We start from the raw sequence: 19,844 nt of genomic DNA, 5'->3' as shown, positions 1-19,844 counted from the left end.
AGAACTTGCTGGACATGGATGGAGGTGGAGCTAGAGTTGTTTATAGGGTTGTATAAAGCTTGTTGGTCTCTCTTCTTCACTGATCTTCACTTCTCTGAGAGAGGGGTAGCTGAGAACTTCTCCTAGTGTCCCTCCTGGTCCCTCCTGCTGATTCCTGCCTAGGCTGAGGCCTGGCTGTCTCTGCTAGGCAGTGCCACCACTGCTGATTTGTGTTTGCTATCCCGACTCTACCAAACTGGACTGCTGGTGTATCTGTGAAGTGTTCAGACAACACGGATGAAAGTTGCTCCAAAGAACCTTTCTAAACAGGCCCAATTCCCCTGTGTCCTTTCCTTTCCACTACCTCTGGTGGGTGGTAGGCTACAAGGAGGTTAAAGTGTTTAGGAACCATCATTGAAAATAGGCTCCTCTAACAGAGGAGTTAGAGAAGGGACTGAAGTAGTTGAAGGGGTTTGCAACCCCATAGGAAGAACAACAATAGCACCCAACTAGACCCCCCAGAACTCCTAGGGACTAAGCCATCAACAAAGGAGTACACATGGCTCCAGCTGCATATGTAGCAGAGGATGGTCTTGTCATGCATCAATGGGAGGAGAGGTCCTTGGTCCTATGAAGTCTAGATAGATGCCCCAGTATAGGGGAAACGAGGTAGGGGATGTGGGAGTGGGTGGGTGCATGGAGGAACACCCTCATTGAAGCAGGGGGAGGGAGGATGTGATTGAGTGTTTCTGGGAGGGAGAGAAACTGGGAAAGGGGATAACATTTGAAATGTAAATAAAATATCCAATAAAAAATTTTAAAAATAATGCGCTTGAAAAAAATTAAAGTTAAATTTTCCATCTTTTATTTTTTTCTTACTACAATTTCAACCACTGTTTTATTTGATTGTTGTGAGATAGCTATGTCAAAGCTTGCTAAATGCTAATATGAAGGGTCACAGTATCCTAGGCTGTATAATTTATTCATTCATCTAAAAAGTACATTGAGGGCTGGAGAGATTTAGCACTTGCCTGAGAACCTGAGTTTGAATCCCTGAGAGCCATGTAATGGCCAGATGCTGTGACGTGTCTCTGTAATCCCAACAAACAGCAAAAGAGACACTGCATCAAACAAGCTAGAAGTTGAGGACCAACACTCCAGGCTGTTCTCTGAGCTCCACACACAGGCATGTATGTGTCCCACCACAGAAACATGCATACCCGCATAGACACAAAGGCAAATATTAAAGTTGTGTATGTGTGTGCATACATGTGGGCTTGTATATATGTGAGCAGAGATGCCTGTGGAGTCCAGAAAAAGGCATTAGATCTTCTCAAGGTGGAATTACAGGAGGTTGTGCATTGCCTGGTGTAGGTGCTGGCAACCAATCTTCAGTCTTTTTGGAAGAGCAGTTAATGTTCTTACCTGCTGATCCATCTCTCCAGCCCCCAAGTATCTACTTTTATATAAAGAATAATGGTACACATTTTTGTGTCAGATAAAAGCAGTAAACTCTTATTGCTTCCTGTGACCTTCATAGAGTGAGGCCCACACATAGTAGTTACATAAACCACAGAGAAATGAACGACTGTTTCATAATCACATAATAATTTTTTCTCATCTAACCCAGATTATCAATTTATTTTAGGCATAGAATTTGATTTCCATTCTGTACATATATACTCTTGGGGACTTCTAAAATGTTGCTTCTTGTAACCTGTATAATAGGAGGCTACATTTACTGTGGGCGACATATTTATATTATTTTAAAAGGTTTATGGTACATTTTTTGGCCTTTCAGTGAAAATCATTATATAAATGTCACTTGTCATTATCATAGAAACATTCAGCTGTGGGAAAAAGCTTTAAATATCCTGCCTAGAACAAGATAATGTACTTTGTTATGAATAAGAACATTTAGCTGCTGGATCCTATATCCTACTAAGCATGTGTTTCTTGATCACTTTGTGTTAAATTGGTCTAGAAGTTCTGTTCACGCTTCCATGCTGACAGGATAGATCATGCTGGGCTATTGTTCTTTCAAAAACTGCAGTGTAGAGGCCAGCCTGTGGCTTAGTGCAGAACACTTGTTCGGCATGTGCAAAGCTTGGGGGTCTATCACTAGATAACCAAACCAGACAGATGGACAGACAGACCAACCTGCAGTGTGCTGCTCTGCACAGTTGCCCAATGGCAGTAGCTTCCTTGAGCAATGAGAACATTATAACCCAGATTAAGCAGGAATAACTTCATGTTTACAGAGGGAAAGGAAGAGCAGTGTAGGTGTTCCTTCTGTCTGCATAAAAGGCTTGGAGGATACAGCAGCAGGGAGTGCTGGGTAGCAAGTCTCTTTCTGAGCTAGTTCATCTTCTTTCCTTGGTAGAACCTGCGTGCTACCTCGATTGCTACACTTGACTGGAAGAAAGACTATGGTTTGAAGCTGAGTGTGATTTCTAAATATCTAATCCCATCATTCAGGAAGCTGAGGCAGGAAAATTGAGCATTCAAGACCAGCCTGGGTTGCATAGTGAATTCCATTACAGCCAGAGTTTAGCTACACAGCAAGACCCCACCTCAAACAAAGCAGAACAAAACATAAACAAGCACAAAGAACCCCACAGACTAATCAGAAAAACTACCATTTTTTGTCTAAGCTAATAAAATGCTGGGTTTTGGTTATTACTCTGCTACTAACAGAATGGCAATAACCCAGCAAAAACACTTGGTAGAGGCAACAGAAGGGAAGAAATAATTATTCTAACTTACTTTTTCTTTTCTTTCCATCCCAATCTTTACCTCCCCACAGCATTCATTCCTTGGGTACCAGCTCCTCAATTAGCACTTGTACATATGGGAAATGACCACTGCTTTCTTCCTACCACGTATCCTTAAATAAGCCTTGGCAGACTGTCTGAATACTGCCTTGCCATTTATATTGCTTTATGGTTATACCATAGAATAAATCGTACATTTACTGTGATGACGAGTCTTAATTGGCACCTTGACTGAATCAAGACCTAACTAAGAGACACACTTCTGGATGGTTCTGTGAGGGTGATTCTAAGAAGAATAACTCAGTGGGGGAAGAGCTTCCCTTCGAAGATGCAGTCCCTTTCAAAGGTGGTTCAGATATGAGGAGGTCTGAGGAAAAGTGTTGCCTGCCTGCTTGCCCGTCGCCCATCGTGAGTGTGAGTGCATCCTTCTCTACTGCTGCCATCTTCAGCATCAGGCTCCAGTGCCTCTGGCCTTCCAATGTGAACTAAATACCAACTCTCCAGGAACTTTCCAGGCTTTTGGCACCAGGCTGGGCCTGCTGAGGCAGCCAGTTTCGTGAGCTGAGCAGCTACTGGCTTCTCAGCTTCTATAATGCACAGATAGTGATTGTTGGACTACCCAACCCCTATCATATAAGCCAACATAATAAATCTTCTTTCTTTCTTTCTTTCTTTCTTTCTTTCTTTCTTTCTTTCTTTCTTTCTTTCTTTCTTTCTTTCTTCCTTTCTCTCTTTCATCTATCCATCCATCTATAGATAGATCTATACACATATATCATTTTGTTCTTCTAGAGAACCTTGACTAATATACTATTTATATGTAAATTTTTCATGTTAATTAAGTAAAACTAAAATTAGATGGTTTTTACTTGTTTTAGCTACATTTCAAGTATTCATTCACACATGGATCCTAGCTACTATATGGCTACAAGAACAGAATAGTTTCATTGTTGCAGGTAATTCTTTTGGGTGTCTCTGCTCTAAGAGAACCTCTATGAAGGATGCTGAGAGGATCCTTCTATGCAACAACTTCTCTTCTATGCAACAACTTCTTTCTGGCAACTCTCTTCTCTCTTACAGAGTTGGACAATATGGGTCACATGGGGTTGCTACAGAGTGAAACGGAAGCATCTCCTACTGACTCTTGTGCACTTAATGCCCAGCTTTGTGGGACTATCTTGGGAGGAGAACTTCAGACAGTGAGACCTAGTTGGAGGAAGTAGGTAACTGGAAGCAGGCCCTGAATGGCACTTTGTCCCTGGTCCTGGTCCCTTTCTGTCTGTGTTTCTTCTTGTGTGTCACAAGTGGAAAACCTCCTCACCATGAAGTTCTGGGACCAAGCAACTGTGGTCTGAAACCTCTGAATTCTTGACCCAAAATAAAACTGTATCCTCTTGTTTCTATCAGATATTTTTGTTCACAGTGATTAAAAATAATTGTGTGATACAGGTGTAACATTAACCCTCACCCTTCCATGATCATGGGGGCACTGCTCTGAAATATCAAATGAATTTATATTTGGTCTCCTGACTAATCTTGAACAGGGCAGCCCACTTAAGTTGAAATAAAGACTGCTCATCTTGGAGGAATTTATGGTCTTGGGACCCAGAAAGTTGTCTAAACGTACACATGGTAAAGCTTTCAATTTCTCAAGGCTTTTTTTTTTTTTTTCAGCTACAGAGAGGCCATCAGTGTGTGGCAAGCAACAGGCAGACAGAACTCAGGGTTCGAGGCAGGAAGCTCTCACCATAGCATCTGGGCTACCAAGTTTCTCTGACCTGAGGCTCAGCTTTATTTCTGTACTTACATATTTTAACTTTTCTTTTTATAAAGCTTGTCAAATTGGAGTTATTCTCCTTCACAACCAAACAGTAGCAAATAATGCAGAATTAATTAGAGACAGAGAATTCTGTTAAATTGTATGGCTTCAGAGTGGCAAATAAAATTCAAGTTTGTAATATAAATAAAATCAGCATAACTCAGATATATTGATAAGGCTCTGACAATTACTTACATTTATACTTACATTAATTTACATTAATTTTTAAAAATTAATATGGAGAGGTAATATTATTTTGTAAAGGTGAATTTGTTGCCTTTTAACTTTATGAAGCAGAAAAAAGACAATGTTATTAGAATAAATAATTTGGATAATAACTCTTTCCATGGTATTATAATCCAAGAAATAAAAGAGTTAGTAGCTTTTCCTGTGTTTTTTACTAAGCTCTTACACGTATATTCTCAGAAAGCTGAAGCTGCTAAAAAGCTTAGTTTAAAAATGTTTCCCTTAGGGCTGGAGACATGGCTTAGTTCAGTCGTTCTCAACCTGTGGATCACAACCCCTTCCATAGGGGCCTCCCAAGACTACTGGGAAAACATGGGTAATTACACTCCAATTTACAATAGTAGCAAGGAAAATAATTGTATGGTTGAGGTTCACCGATGAGGAATTGTATTAGAGGGCTGCAGGTTAGGAAGGTTGAGAACCAGCTTGGTGGTTAAGAGCACCAGAGCTTGGATCTCAGCACCCATATTAAGCAACTCATAACTGTGTGTAACTCTAGCTCCAGGAATCACGGTGCCTTTGGCCTCTGAGATCACCTGCACTCAGACGATCATACCCAGACACAGACACACATACTCATACGTAAAATAAAAATACAGTTTCAAAGGTCTCCCTCATGTAAAACTTCAAAAGCACCGAATAGTGTCATTGACATAAATTGCATCTTTTCACATGAGTTTGTATGTTATCATATGTCTTTACTTCTATACGTGTAATTTACAGATTTTTGATTTCTACTGAATGATTTATATAAACAAAGTTTCCAGCTTAAAACTAGGTTGTTTCTTAAGTTGGTTGGGAACCTTTCAAAATATATTTTCTTATCAAGATTCTGTTGCCGTGGACAGTGGTGATTTAGCTTAGCACTCGGAGCTACCACTAACGTGGGTTGATCTTTTTTCACTTCCACTTGACATGGTGTACCCACAAGTTTAATGTTTATTTTTTCTGCCAATGTTTCAATCACACCACTGTATGATGACACTTTATGGTGTTACTGGAAGTGTAAACTATTATTTTTAAATGTTTTCATAGAGAGGATAACTTGAAAATTGAAATACCAGAACATATTTCTATTTCAGAGCTATACGAAAATAAATTATTCTTCTTTTTGATCTTAATTTCTAACTATTTCCACAACACATGATGAGAAGTTCAGATAACTACTTGAGTGATATGTTTGAAACTAATTTTTACAACTAATTCATTATAAAAAGGATTAAAAGTAAAAAGCTAATTATCAGTCCCAATGCATTAAATATACAGTGTCAATACTTTGGAGGTACACAGTCAAGATAAAAAAACAACTATTATTTTTAGGCATGATCTATAATAAAATGTAAAGCTTATAAATAAAATAAGTTGATATTTCTTGAAATTAGAACTGTTGAACCAGTCACATACTTTAAAAAAGTAAACAAAGAAGCTAAGATAAGCAACTAATTTAAGAGTGGCTATGTCTTAGTCTTCTGTGTGGTAGCCAGACTGATTAATTTATAAGGAAAATGGTTTAATTCAACTCATGGTTTCTGAGGACTGTCATGTCTGGTGAGGACCTTGTGTTATTACATGGTGGGAGAGTGTGGGAGAGTAATCAGCTTGTGACTTGGGAAAGAAGGTGGAAAAGGAATCAACTCAGTTTATAATCACACAGCCTTGGGCTATCCTGTGGTAACTACTTCCGGTTAGTAGGAGCTATACTGCTCTCTTTATGAAGGCTACACCTTCTAGTCCAACACCTTTTAAAGGTCCCAACCATACAATACCATTATGTTAGCAATTGAATTTTCAACTGATTTTGGTGGGGACAACACATATCCAAACAATTGCAGGCTTTAAGCAAACTCAGAAGTTGTATGAAATTTTGGGCAGAAGTTGAGGTAATATGTATGGTATTATCTAAGATCCATCTCAGATTATTACAAAAGGTAATGTTGGTAGAGGGGATTATGAATTTTAACTTAGGGGGAAATGTTATTAGTACTTTGGCCAAAGTTCTAAGTTTGAAGCTCAAGTTTAATACGCAGGCACACACACACACAAGCACTCACACACAAGCACGCACACACACTTTCTGAGAAAACTATTGTGAACTAACCTGGTTTATGCAGATACCTGTGTACCTGATGATTCCTGAGATGTTTGCCTTTCAATATGAAATTCTTATAAGTCTCAACAGTTGAAGCCAGCTAGAAACCACAAACCAAGATCTGTGGTTTCAAATTTAATGTCCTGAAGTTCAAGTCTGTTTTAAGTACAGTGTCCTGGAGAAAACCTTACTATTGTATCTGGATCCCAAGCATATTGATGGTACTCCCAAGAGAGAGAGAGAGAGAGAAAGAGAGAGAGAGAGAGAATGAGAGAGCACTTTTTAAGACTAACCTATAGGTATTTTATCAGAACAGTTGTTTAGTTTGATCCTTCAATAACAATTCCTGTTTGTAGATATATGTTTTTGGTGTGTGTTTCTATGCATGCGTGTGAGTTCACGTATGGATAGGTGCATGCATGCATCTGTATCTGTAAGATAGACATGAATGTTTTCCTCAGTCTCTCTCTCTCTCTCTCTCTCTCTCTCTCTCTCTCTCTCTTGGTTTTTTGAGACAGAGTTTCTCTGTGTAGCCCTGGCTGTCCTGGAACTCACTCTGTAGATCAGGCTGGCCTCAAACTCAGAAATTCACCTGCCTCTGCCTCCCAAGTGCTGGGATTAAAAATGTGTGCCGCCACTGCCTGGCTCACTCTCTTCTTTGCCTATTTATTTTATGTATATGCATGACTGGTGTCTATGGAGGCTGGAAGAGGATGTCAGATCCCCTAGAATTGGAGTTACAACAGTTGTAAGCTCCCATGTGGATGCTGGGAGCTGAATCCAGGTCCTCTGCAAAAACAGCAAGTACTCTTCACTGTTGAGACATTTCTCCAGTCTCACCCATTCCCCTTTTTTATTTTTTATTTTTTGAGACAGGCTTTTTCATTGATCTTGGAGATCATCAATTAATCTACACTGGCTTAACAATGAACTTTAAGGATCTGCCTATCTCAGTTCTCCAAAGTTAGGATAACAAGCATGCTACTAAAAAAAAAAAAAAAAAAAAAAAAAGTGTTGTGGATTGAGCTCAAGCTCTCATGCTTGTGCAACAAACACTTTATCAATTGATCTATCTCCTCTACCCCTGCAGCCAGCTCTTTGTATGATGCCTAGATCAATAGATATTCACTGGACTAGTCAAAACATTAAAGAACAGGGTCAGGGAAAAGTCTCAGAAGGTAAAGATGTTCGCTACCAAGCCTGGCTGACAACCTGAGTTTGATCCCTGGAGTACATATGGTGATGAGAACAAACTTCTGCAAACTGTCTTTTAACTTTCACACGAAGGTCCTGCCCCAATAAATAAGCAAATGTAGAAAAAAATGTTAAAGAATCGATGCCTATTGAGCATCAATTGACTGAGGGAGAAGTTATATAAAAGCAATGAAAGGCAGTTTCTGCTCTAGATTACAGTCCAACCTCACTTACATAATAAGTGGAAAATATTTTCTTCTTTGTTTCTGTTCTTAATATAGCCACCTGTTCTAGGAGTGACCATCTTCTCCACAAGGAAGAATCACTAAGCCCCTATCCTTCTAGGCTCCGACATCCCGGCCTTTAAAGTACCCAACCGAAGGGGAACAAACAGTGGAGAGGGGATGATTAGGTAGCTAGTTGTTGTTTGCTCGGGGTTGGCTTTTGGGTGTTCACATGCTCAAGGGCTTGCAAACTTAAAAATGGGTACGTGACATGCATTTCAGGCCCTTTGTCAAGACGTCTGTGTAACACCTACAATTGTGTGGCTTCAAATGTGTGCTTGCAGTGCATGGACAAATGGGGAACTCGTTCTTCTAAGGAGGCATCAGGCTCCTGTGGAGTTGGGTCACATTAGAAATGAGGCTGAAGAGAGAAAGGGAAGGAGGGAGAGACCATCCTCAGGATCCCTCTTTCTGGTTTGCTGTGCCAAGAAGCTGTCTCTACCGGCTGGCTGAAATCTGAGGTGAGTGCTCAGACAAACCAAACCAAACTGAATAGACCTTCGTTGAGAGGGAATCTGGCACCTCCTGGGTGCAGAGACCTGTCCATGGTCCTGACCGCTTGTCCAGCCGCTCTGGAAGCCTGGTGAAGGCTGGCTGCTGAGGCAGCTCGCTGCTCTCTCTCTGCACCTGTTGGGAACGTCCGCCTGAGACCCTGCACCGGCTGGGGGGGAGGGGGTTGGGGGAGGTGGGGGCGTGGCCAGCAAGAGGCGGGCGTGGCGGGTCAGGGTGGTAGGCGGGGTTTTGGGTTATTTCGGGGGCGGGGCCTGAGAAGGTAGGTGGGAATGGGTTAAGTCGAGGTTGTGGGCCAAACTATAGTTGTTGCGAGGGGCGGGGCCTAGAGGGGCCGGGGGCGGGGCGGTGTCACGTGCCGACGGTGAGCGACTGTGGAAGGTTCCGCTTCCTGCGCCGCCTGCTCCGGAGCTCCGACCCCACCCCGCCGCCCCGCCCCGGCTCCTGGAGGCCCAGCTGCCTGGCCCCGGGGCGTTCCCGCCCCTCTGGCCGGAGGCCTAAGAAGAGCAAGCTCCTGCACTTACCCCCGTTCTCCCTGCGTGGTTGGTGCGGTCCATGGCGAGCGCATCATGGCGATCGAAGGTAAGTGGAAGGCAAGCGATGCGCGGAGAAGACGCCCCGCGAGCGAGCGCAGGGCCCAGGAGGCCGAGGTGCGGGTTGCGGGTCCGGACTGTAAGGGAAGCTAATGCGGGACACCGGCCTAGGCGCGGCGTGCGGCCCTCGCGAGCACTGGCCTACACACTGTGGGCGCTGAGGTACCGAGTGAGATGCTCAGGTACTAAGGCTCTGAAGTACTGAGTGAGATGCTCAGGTACTAAGGCGCTGAGGTACTTAGACGCCAAGTCGCTCAGTCTCTGAGGTGAATGAGGCGCTGAGGTTCTGAGGCACTGAGGAGACTTAGGTACTTAGACACTGAGGTGCTGAGTCTCTGAGGTGAATGAGGCGCTGAGGTTCTGAGGCACTGAGGAGACTCAGTTACTAAGGCGCTGAGGTACTGAGTGAGATGCTCAGGTACTAGGGCCCTGAGGTACCGAGATGCTGAGGTGAATGAGGCTCTGAGGTATTGAGAAGCGCCGTGCTGTTCGGCAGCGGGAGGCTGCCCTTGTGGGATCCGCTCATCCTGCTGCTCCTGTCAGGCTTTCTGGGCCGATGATAACCACGCTGTCCCCTTCAGTTGACGGGTATAGGGGGCCAGGACATCTTCGTGAGGTTAACCCTCTTATCTGACCCTCACAATTGCTTTTTTTCCGGGGAGAGGCAAATGCCTATTTATGACAAACGCACCCAGAAGATTGGCAACAGAAATGTTTCACAAGTAGCTTGATTAGAATTGGATAAGGTAAGTGGCACCGATGTGTATTTTCCTCTTATTCTGAGACCATGGAGCTGGAGTGGAGTGGAATTTGCCTTGCTTTTAAGGAGCATATTGTGCAGTTAGTATCACACAGGTGTGATGCTTACAGCATCTTGTTTTCCATTTTAGATGAGCTCAGTACAAAAAAAGGATTTCCAAAACTTCCCTGCGTGACCTGTACAGGGTACCTGTAGCTGAATCATTACTTGCCTACATTTAATGTGTTCCCCCTCGCACAGTAATTCCCTTAGGTGACTGGTCTCTGTTAGTATACACGCCTGGGGGCTTCTTTAGGATCCAGCCACCAAACTCCAGAATTAACTCAGCTGTGTGTTTCATGTTCATGATTTGCTAAGATGATGGAGAATAAAATCTACCTGTAATCGTTGATGTTCAGAACAGCATGTTCAACCCTTATTCTTCCCAGTACTGTTTATGAGAGCTGGAATTAGGGAGTGAAATTCACTGGTTGACGTAGAATGCTTTATTTTGTCAACAACTTTGTGGAAGGATTTCTTGTAAAGTCATACAAATATAATTTTAAGCAGATGATGAAGGATTAACCCAGATAGGATTCAAATATGATCTCATAATTTGTAATTTCTTATTGTCCGAGTTTTCTTTAGGCTTACATACCTTCTCCTGGCAGCCAAATGTTAGAGCATTTTGCTCTGTGTTTTGTATCTTTAAATAATAGGGTTTGCTAAAGATTCTCTGTATGCTTTTTGTTTTGTTTTGTTTTAGTTTTGATAGCATGGCACATGCCAGGAAGTACCACTGAACTATACCCCCAGCTTATTATTATACCTATAGATTTTTAAAAAAGGTTTTCAAGATACAAATATCAACACTTAGGCTTTCTCTGGTTTGCCAAGGAAAATGTAGTTAATATATTTCAAATAAAGGTTAAGTCAGTCTAACTATGCTTCTTAGCACTTACTAAAATAGATTCTGTTTATATATACCATCCCTACTTTCCTCACCTTTGAGTAGAATCTTAATTACTCAGTGTGGTAATACCATAAGCCAATGTTTCTTTGAAGACCTGCTTGATAGTCATAACTCTAACTGATAAAGGATGACATAGTTACTTAGTAGAAATAATTTATATACATACAGTTCATTCACCTTTTAACTCAATGAACATTTGTTGTATATCAGGTATAGACAATATTCTGAAATAGACTTTGTGGGATCCTCTCTGTTAGAATTTATGTTTTGGTGGGACAGATAATTGTGAGCATGGTTGCAGTATAGTGTATATACCAAGAAATAGACCGTGCATGTTTCCTTTGTATAAAAACATTCAGTGGTGATGACTTCAAAATTAATTTTGAGATAATAAATGTTATACCCTTAAGGTCTTTATATTTGGGGTGAAGTTCTGTTTTGTCAAATCTGCTATTCAGCAACTTTAGTCTAACCCCATCCTATTTTTCCTTTCTAAAGCAATAATTAAAATACAGTGTGTGTGTGTGTGTGTGTGTGTAAGATCTCTTCCATTTGAAGATAACAACCATATGCTCCTTTGCTTTAAAAATTGAAATATAGTAATGGACAATTTTATTCCACTTGTATATTGAAGCTGTTATAACCTTGCATAATTTTATAAATGTAGCTTACTATTAGAATGACCTTTTTCTGTAACTTCTTGTGGGTTCAAATGAGATTGTATTCAACCAAAAACTATACACTGTTTTACTTGGATTACTGACTCTGGCTATGTCTGCAGTCCTTTGCAAAACTAATTGTGTTGTGAATTGAGAATAGGTCTTTGTAGCAGTTTGACATATTTTTTAGTTGCTCTGTTCAATGGTTTAGGCTTGAGTTTAGTACCAACAATTTACTTTCTGTCCGACCTTTCTTTCCTTCTCCTTCCTTCCTTCCTTCCTTCCTTCCTTCCTTCCTTCCTTCCTTCCTTCCTCCTTCCCTTCTTTTCTCCCTCCCTTCTCCCTTCCCTCTTTCTTTCTCTCTCTCTCTCCCTCCCTCCTTCCCTTTCCCTCTTTCTCTCTCTCCTCTCTTTCCTTCCCTCTTTTTCTTTCTTTCTCTCTCTCTCTCTTTCTTTCTTTCTTTCTTTCTTTCTTTCTTTCTTTCTTTCTTTCTTTCTTTCTTTCTTTCTTTCTGTTTTTCAAGACAGGATTTCTTTGTGTAAGAACCCTGGCTGTCCTGGAACTCAGTTTGTAGACCAGGGTGTTCTCAGACTCACAGAAATCCACCTTTTGTTTCCTGAGTTCTGGGGTCAAAAGTGTGGGCCACCACCACCTAGCCTCACTTACATTTCTAAATAGTAGGTAGATATCCTCACTTGGATGATAGCAATCCAAATGTACACCTTATAACATTCAGAATGGTCTTAAGTTGTCTCCTTGTCCACAACTTTTTCCTTCATACTTCTCATACTACCCTATTTTGTGCAAATTCACTGGTTGAGTGGCATATAATATTAGCTGGATATTCAAGTTAGAAATCTGGATATTAACTCCATTTTATAGTTGACTAAGTTCTTTTATCTACATCTCAAATATTTTATTTAGTGTTTACACTTCTGCTCATACACTTAAGAAATGATTTTTTCTTTTAGTTTCATAACTAGCTTTATCTCCCCTGTTCACATTTTTGAGATTATGCACCCACACACATAGAGTGATATTTAAGTTAAACCTAATAAATTGGAATCTTTGATTTATTATTTTTAGAAGGAAGAAAAAAATAATATAGCAAGTTTTTATTTATTAACAAACTTCTAAGGCAGACAAACAAACAAACTTCTAAGATCCATACATATATTCAGAACAATTTTTTATTTTCTAGATTTTTGGATCTAGACTTCATATTCAAAATAGTATTTTGAATTCATCATGAGATAAATATTAATGAAATAATAAATTATTTTTGGTTGTCTCACACAGGAATGCATATTTACAGTTTTAAAAAATTGATCTGCATTGCATACACTAGCAAGACATTGCATACACTAGCAAGATTTTGCTGAAAGGACCCAAATATAGCTGTTTCTTGTGAGAACATGCCGGGGCCTAGCAAACACAGGAGTGGATGTTCACAGTCAGCTATTGGATGTATCACAGGGCTCCCAATGGAGAAGCTAGAGAAAGTACCCAAGGAGCTAAAGGGATCTGCAACCCTATTGTTGGAACAACATGATGTACTAACCAGAACCCCGGAGCTCTTGTCTCTAGCTGCATATGTATCGAAAGATGGCCTAGTCGGCCATCACTGGAAAGAGAGGCCCATTGGACTTGCAAACTTTATATGCCCCAATATAGGGGAATGCCAGGGCCAAAAGAATGGGAATGGGTGGGTAGGGAAGTGGGGGGCGCTATGGGGGACTTTTGGGATAGCATTGGAAATGTAATTGAGGAAAATATGTAATAAAAATATTAAAAATTAAAAAAAAAGAATCTTCAAAAAAAAAAGAATAAAATGAATTATTTTACTACCAAAAAAAAATTGATCTGGTGTAGTCAAAACAGAAGGATTTTAATTTTCATTTAGCTAGAAGATTCAATTAAGTGGCGCTTTTTGTGAGCACATACTTATTGGGATTCATTGTGTTGTGTTAGTAACTTTCTGATAGTCAAAAACCAAAACTTCAATTTGAAGAGTAGTTCATTGGCTGGAAAAGTGAATTAACTTGTCAGTAAATTTAACTTTATAAGGTAAAATTTATATTTAGAAAAATTATTAATTAAATGTGCAGGAATTTATGTGGGTCAAATGAGATACTGTGTTGAGCAAGTTTTTGTTTTATACTTTTTTATTTAGCATGTGGGTGTGTGGCAGAGAGGAAAGGAGGGAGCGGGAGAGAGAGAGAAAGAACATACCGTGGGGCTAGAGGACACGAGGTATGGGCTCTTTCCTTCTACTGTAGGATCTAGTGACTGGACTCAGCTTGCCAGGCTTGTATTATGCTTGTATCCATTGAGCCATCTTGTTTGCCTGACAAGCTAGTGCTGTACAAATAGACATGGCAGTTCTGTGTGATATTGTGGCAATGGTGAGTATGGATCCCAAGTTCAGGCAGGGGGCTAAATGCAGAGAGGACTTGACTGTTCAGATTGTTTTAATTTTACTGTAATTATGCAATTATATAGTAGCAATGCCAATTTAGGAGGGTAACTTAGATGTCTGGAGACCTAACGGGTTTAAAAATAAAAAGGAAAGGACAGTGTGTATCCTCGAGGAAGCTAACATTTATTCTGGAATATTTACACAAGCAGGTTTTTGAAAGTCAATGAATATAGGAGCCAAAGAAGAGAAAGAACATTATACCTTATAATAGCTACCTTTTCTTACCTTACCTTCCACATTAACAAACACAGATTTATAAAGACCATATTAGATGGTGCTAACTTTAGAATTAAAGCCTGGCTCTACCCAGAAAGTGTGTTCATTTATAACACAGCTTTTAAAATTAGGGACCCAAACTAATATGAGAGAATGGCTTAAACTGGGGATTAATCTAAAAATACACCTAGAAGTTAGAGTCTAAATAGGTTAAGGTGATTTGGGGCAGTTGGCAGCATAAACAGGAAATGTTTAAAGTTTTTCCTTATGTACAGTAAGTAGCAGAATCTGCAGAAGAACTTAAAGATTGTGACCACTTTCATGGATAAACATGGGGAAAGAATCTCTAGATGAGATGAAATGTAAGACTTTTAGTTTTTCAGTGTCTGACCATGAAGGAATCAATGAAGCTTATATGTGGAGGTGATAAAGTGAATTTTAAGAAGAACTCTTATAAGAACTAAATCGTGGGTTTAATTCTATCTTTGACACCTGTATGTACTTTGATGGTGCATTTTCCCTTCCATAAACATGTAGGAAAGTAATATTTTATGATTTTCCTCCCGGTCTCAAAAATATCCTAGTTATGTAGTAGGCACATTCACAGTCGTGTGACCATTCATATGCAAAAACATGAAGGTAAACAATCACAGCACACGTGTGCCCCACACTCCTGTTTTCTTATCTTTCTTACTTTTGCCACTGTAGAGGACAGTGCCACATTTGTCTTGTTCTGACATGGCCTGAGGTGACTGATACTGATAACTGAAGTGTTATCCTATATGTATCAATTTCATGTTGCTAAGATGATTATTTCAAGACCAGTGCTCATATTACCTCCAAATACAGTTTTTATGAAGTTGACTTTATTTAAACTACCTTAAAGCATTCAAAAGCAATTTCATAATTTTCTTTTTTTTTTGTATAAGTGAAAAAATTCATTTTAACTTTGTTTTTGTTTTTTGTTTGTTTGTTTGTTTGTTTGAGAGAGAAGGTTTCTTTGTGTAATCCTGGCCATCTTGGAACTAGCTCTGTAGACCAAGCTGGACTCAAATTCACAGAGATCTACCTGCCTCTGCCTCCCAAACTTGGGGATTAAAGGCATATGCCACCCCTGCCTGACTCATTTTAACTTTTTAATTAATTTCATTATTAAGTGCAGTGTTTGAATTTTTTTAACACTAATTAGCAATCTTGAGAAACTTTAACCACTAGAGTTTTACTTTGTTTGTACTATAAAATAATGAGCTAGCTATGTTTGTTTTCAAGTTCTAGTCTCTTACGTTAGTTGTGTGATTTTAAAAATAAGTGCTTTGACAGACTGGAAGTTACCAGCTAACTAAGTTTAAGATGTAGTAATTATTTAACTAGCTTTTGAAACCGAAGTTCTTTTATTTAATATAGGTAAAGTGAATTCTTACCAAAGGGCAGGTGAGAGATAGATAGCTCACTGGATAAGGGTTTTTGCTGCCATGCCTAATGGCCTGAGTTCAATTTCCAGAACCCACATGATGGAATGAGAGCACACACTCCCACACGTTATCCTCTGACTTTCATATGTGCACTGTGGCAAAAATTCATATTCAGGGGCACAATACACAAACCCAATAAATAAGTAAATATTACACACACACACACAGTTTTTCTTGTCATCCCGCAGGGTTTTTGTTTCTTTGTTTTGTTACTACTAAGCATTGTAAGAATTGTTGTTAGGATTAGGGGCATTAGATAAAATAACCATTATATTGAATATATCAAGAGTTTAGTTTTAAGGATTTATTTTTATTTTGAAATAATATGGAGAGAGGATAAGAGAGAGTAAGCTTGTGTGTGTGTGTGTGTGTGAATTTGAATGTATTTGTCCATAAAGGTCAAAAGGTCCATCAGGTCTCCTGGAATTGCAGTTAAAGGTACTTATGATTTATCAAACATGGGTCCCAGGAACTGAACTTTGGTCCTCTACAAGAACAGAATGTAATTTTACCTGCTGAGGCATCTCTTCAACCCAAGAGAATCTTGCTTTTTAATAATAGATGTCAAAAAGTGCAATCTGGTTCTGTAAATAATGTAACTCAAACTTAAGTTATAAATGTTACATTTAGAGAATGTGGTTTAATTACTGTATATCAATATATAGTTCAAGTAACCTATAAAAACATCATAGACCTCAATATAAATTATAGTTATTGTTATCATTTGATTTTTCTAGTATCTTGAAAATAGTCCATTAAAATTGAGTGAATTCTCACTTGTTTGACTAATGTCTTCTCAGTTTTAAAAGATATATTCACTGGTATATTTCACTCAGATTACTGTTTTCACCACTTGTTCTATTGTTGCAAATATCAAAGTGGTCTCTATAGAGTCTATACCATGCCATTGTATATAGATACCACAAATTTGCAGTATTTGTCATTATTTTGGCAGATATATCCAGCAGTTCTTCTTGGTATATAACCAGGAGAAAGGCATGCACATGTGTATTAAAGAGACATACTTAAAAAGGCCTAGAGCAATATTAATACAAACCTAAACTCAAGGCAGTCCAAATGTTTATGAACTGAAGTTTATGTATGTATAAATATACACAGACTTCAGTGTATGCTTATGTGTATTTAAACACAGTGGAATTTTGCATAGCAGTGAAAGTGAATGAATCACAATACAGTAATCAAGTAATAATCACAAATGTACTGGAAATAGTAAGACTCAACAGTATCTATTTAGCATTTCATTTGTATACTATAAGCAGATGAAGCAGCCTTACTGCCTGAACTCAGGAGAGTTTATCTTTTGTAGATATGGCAGTGCTTATGAAGATGAGTAGATTCAGAATTGGTGGCTAACTGCTATGTCTGGCCTTGGTTTGCATGTGTTGTGATAGCTGATTGCATAGGGCTTTATAGATGTGTGTACTTTCCTGTATTTGTATTTTCCTAACCACTAGAGATGTGATAAATGATATTAGGAAAAAAAAAACTTCCAAAGAAGTAAGAGGTTTTTTTTAGGGGGGGTGGGAGCACGGGGCTGTAATATTATTATTTTTATCATGTTGTCTATTACGTTTGCCTTCTTAGAAATTTGTAAGAGTGGGTAGCTGAGGGTGGGGAAGGGCCACACTTCCCTTTATAGCTTATATAATATAACTGATGCTTGTACAGAGTTGATGTTTGAAGTTAGGGCTCAGGAACAAAATGTGTCCTCTCTTACTATGCTTCCTTACAGATGACAGGAAGGGGCGCATAGGAAATGATGATAGAATTTTCTCCTCTCCTTTCCAACTGGATAGCCTACTGAATAAAGGAAGCGTCTTTGTTCCAAAAATTATAAAGCCTTCATTTCTGGATTATTCAGGGAAATCAGTCTGTTCTATTTAGTTTCACTAGCCTTCAAGAAAATAATTAGGGAGCTTTTTTCTAAGATCATTTTTAGGTGACTGTTTAGCATGGTTCTTTGTAATAGTCAATTTGAGGCCATTTTCTTCATTTTGGTTGCCAATAAACTTTTTTTTTTCTTCTTTTTTTTTAATAGGTGGAGAGAGAACCTGTGGAGTACATGAACTTATCTGTATTAGAAAAGGTAGGCCAATCCTCTCCATGGATATTTAAATATTGAGTGCTTCCTAGGATATAGTAAATTTTAGTATGATAATTTGGATATATAAGGCATATAATTTGATAGATATCAACTCTCATTTGTATATTATAAATTTGAGCATACCTTGAATCCATGTTGCTTATTATGTAGCTACTGAGGGTTACATATTCCATTTTGACGAACTAATAAAGTCTGGTTTCTATCTTTTAAAAAAAAATTTGGTATGAGTAGGCAGAGAACAGAGGGTTTGATTTCTATTCCCTTTCAGAATCTGGATGCTGGGTACTTTGGGTCTAAAATTGGCTTCTGTTCTGTTACTGTACCCCATCAGAGAGATATGAGCAATTGGTTGAAATTGAAGTTGGGAATATTTACAAAGATCACACAACCCCAAGACACGAACAACTGCCTGTGCTTCCTTAGAAGGAGCTACCTGGTAACTTGGCAGCTCAACAAGATGGTCCAGGTGTTAGGTGGGAGGCAAGGAGCCAGGTGTTCTCTAGGTTTTTGGAAACCTTGGGGCCTCCTAGTTCATTAGGAGAGATCACAGATCTGAGTCCTCCCTCATTCCCGGACTGCTCCTGCCTTAGTCTCAGCAAGGAACATTTCTTTCCTCTCTTTAACTGAGCTGGCCCTCCTGAGTTTGGCCAGAAGCCCCAAACAGTTATTCACCCTGACCTTTCACTTTGCGGAGGATGGAACAGTGTCTGTGACACATGATGTGACTGACATGCCAGTGAAATGTCAGTTACTTTCACTCTTGACAGCTCTGGAAAATCCTTAGCTGCTTTGGAATTGAAAACATTTATTTTTTAAATCTTTTTGGGTGAATACATGTGATTATCGTTGATATGGTTATTGCTGACTAGTTTGTGGGCCACTGCCTATAGTTGCTGTCGTTTAAAGGCAATCTTCTTTCTTTATTAACGTGTAGGTTATTGTGTCTTTCCTCTGGTACTGGAAAGGCAGAAACTGATGTCAGTTTTCTTGATTTGTGCATCTTCCCAAAAATGGGCAAGAGCAAATTTGTATATTTCATGAAATATTTTTACTCTTGTGTTACATTTTATTTTTGAGTATTAAATTTTAATCCTATTGAGAGTTTAAAATAATTTTATAGATGTTATCCCACTAAAATTTTTGAAACCTTATTTGATGGGGCAGCAAAAATCCAACAAATCATTTGGAATCACACCTTGATCATAGCCCAAAGGTTGGTATCAAAAGCAACTGAAGCAGTAGTCAGGTAAAGAAGGATTCAAGACAAGACTAGAGACAGCTGGAAGGAAGTGAGTGGAGCATAGAGGACTCTAAGAATGCTAGGGAAAGGTTATCAGGATAGCTGGTGATCTTAATAGACCACTTAACTTGCCGAATGGTCTTCCTCTTACTTAGGGTAGTGTGCAGAGTCTTGCTCACATCACTCTGTCTTAAACTAGCCTTCCCCTTCTCTTTGTGCCATGGAATCTTCATTCTGTGCTCATTTACTCATAAGGTCTCAGATAGCTCAGGGTGGCCTTGAACTTACAATGTAGCAAAGAAAGATTCTGAACTGATCTACCTCCACTGGTCAAGAGTTAGGATTAGAGGTGTGTGTTGGTGCCATGTCTGATTTTATGGATTGCTAGGGATTGATCCCAGGGCTTCATGTACGTTAAGCAAGTACCCTACTGCTGAATTATATTCTTAGCTC

At 39.4% G+C, this 19,844-nt stretch overlaps 1 protein-coding gene across 2 annotated transcripts in view; it reads left to right on the top strand.

The window, feature by feature from the left end:
* The first annotated feature begins 9,315 nt into the window (after positions 1–9,315).
* The window catches only part of Syt14 (synaptotagmin 14), a 145,341-nt gene continuing 134,812 nt past the window's right edge, over positions 9,316–19,844 (top strand). For both annotated transcript variants that reach the window (XM_021173070.2, XM_021173063.2), the window contains exons 1-2: positions 9,316–9,477; positions 18,086–18,133. In XM_021173070.2, the coding sequence (XP_021028729.1) occupies positions 9,465–9,477; positions 18,086–18,133 (61 nt within the window). In that variant the 5' untranslated portion in view covers positions 9,316–9,464. The remainder of the gene's footprint in view (positions 9,478–18,085; positions 18,134–19,844) is intronic.

This window comes from Mus caroli, chromosome 1, assembly GCF_900094665.2.
Source record: "Mus caroli chromosome 1, CAROLI_EIJ_v1.1, whole genome shotgun sequence".
Lineage (NCBI taxonomy): Eukaryota > Metazoa > Chordata > Mammalia > Rodentia > Muridae > Mus > Mus caroli.
Note: the sequence above shows the minus strand (reverse complement) of the source record. Positions and strands in the feature narration are given on the sequence as shown.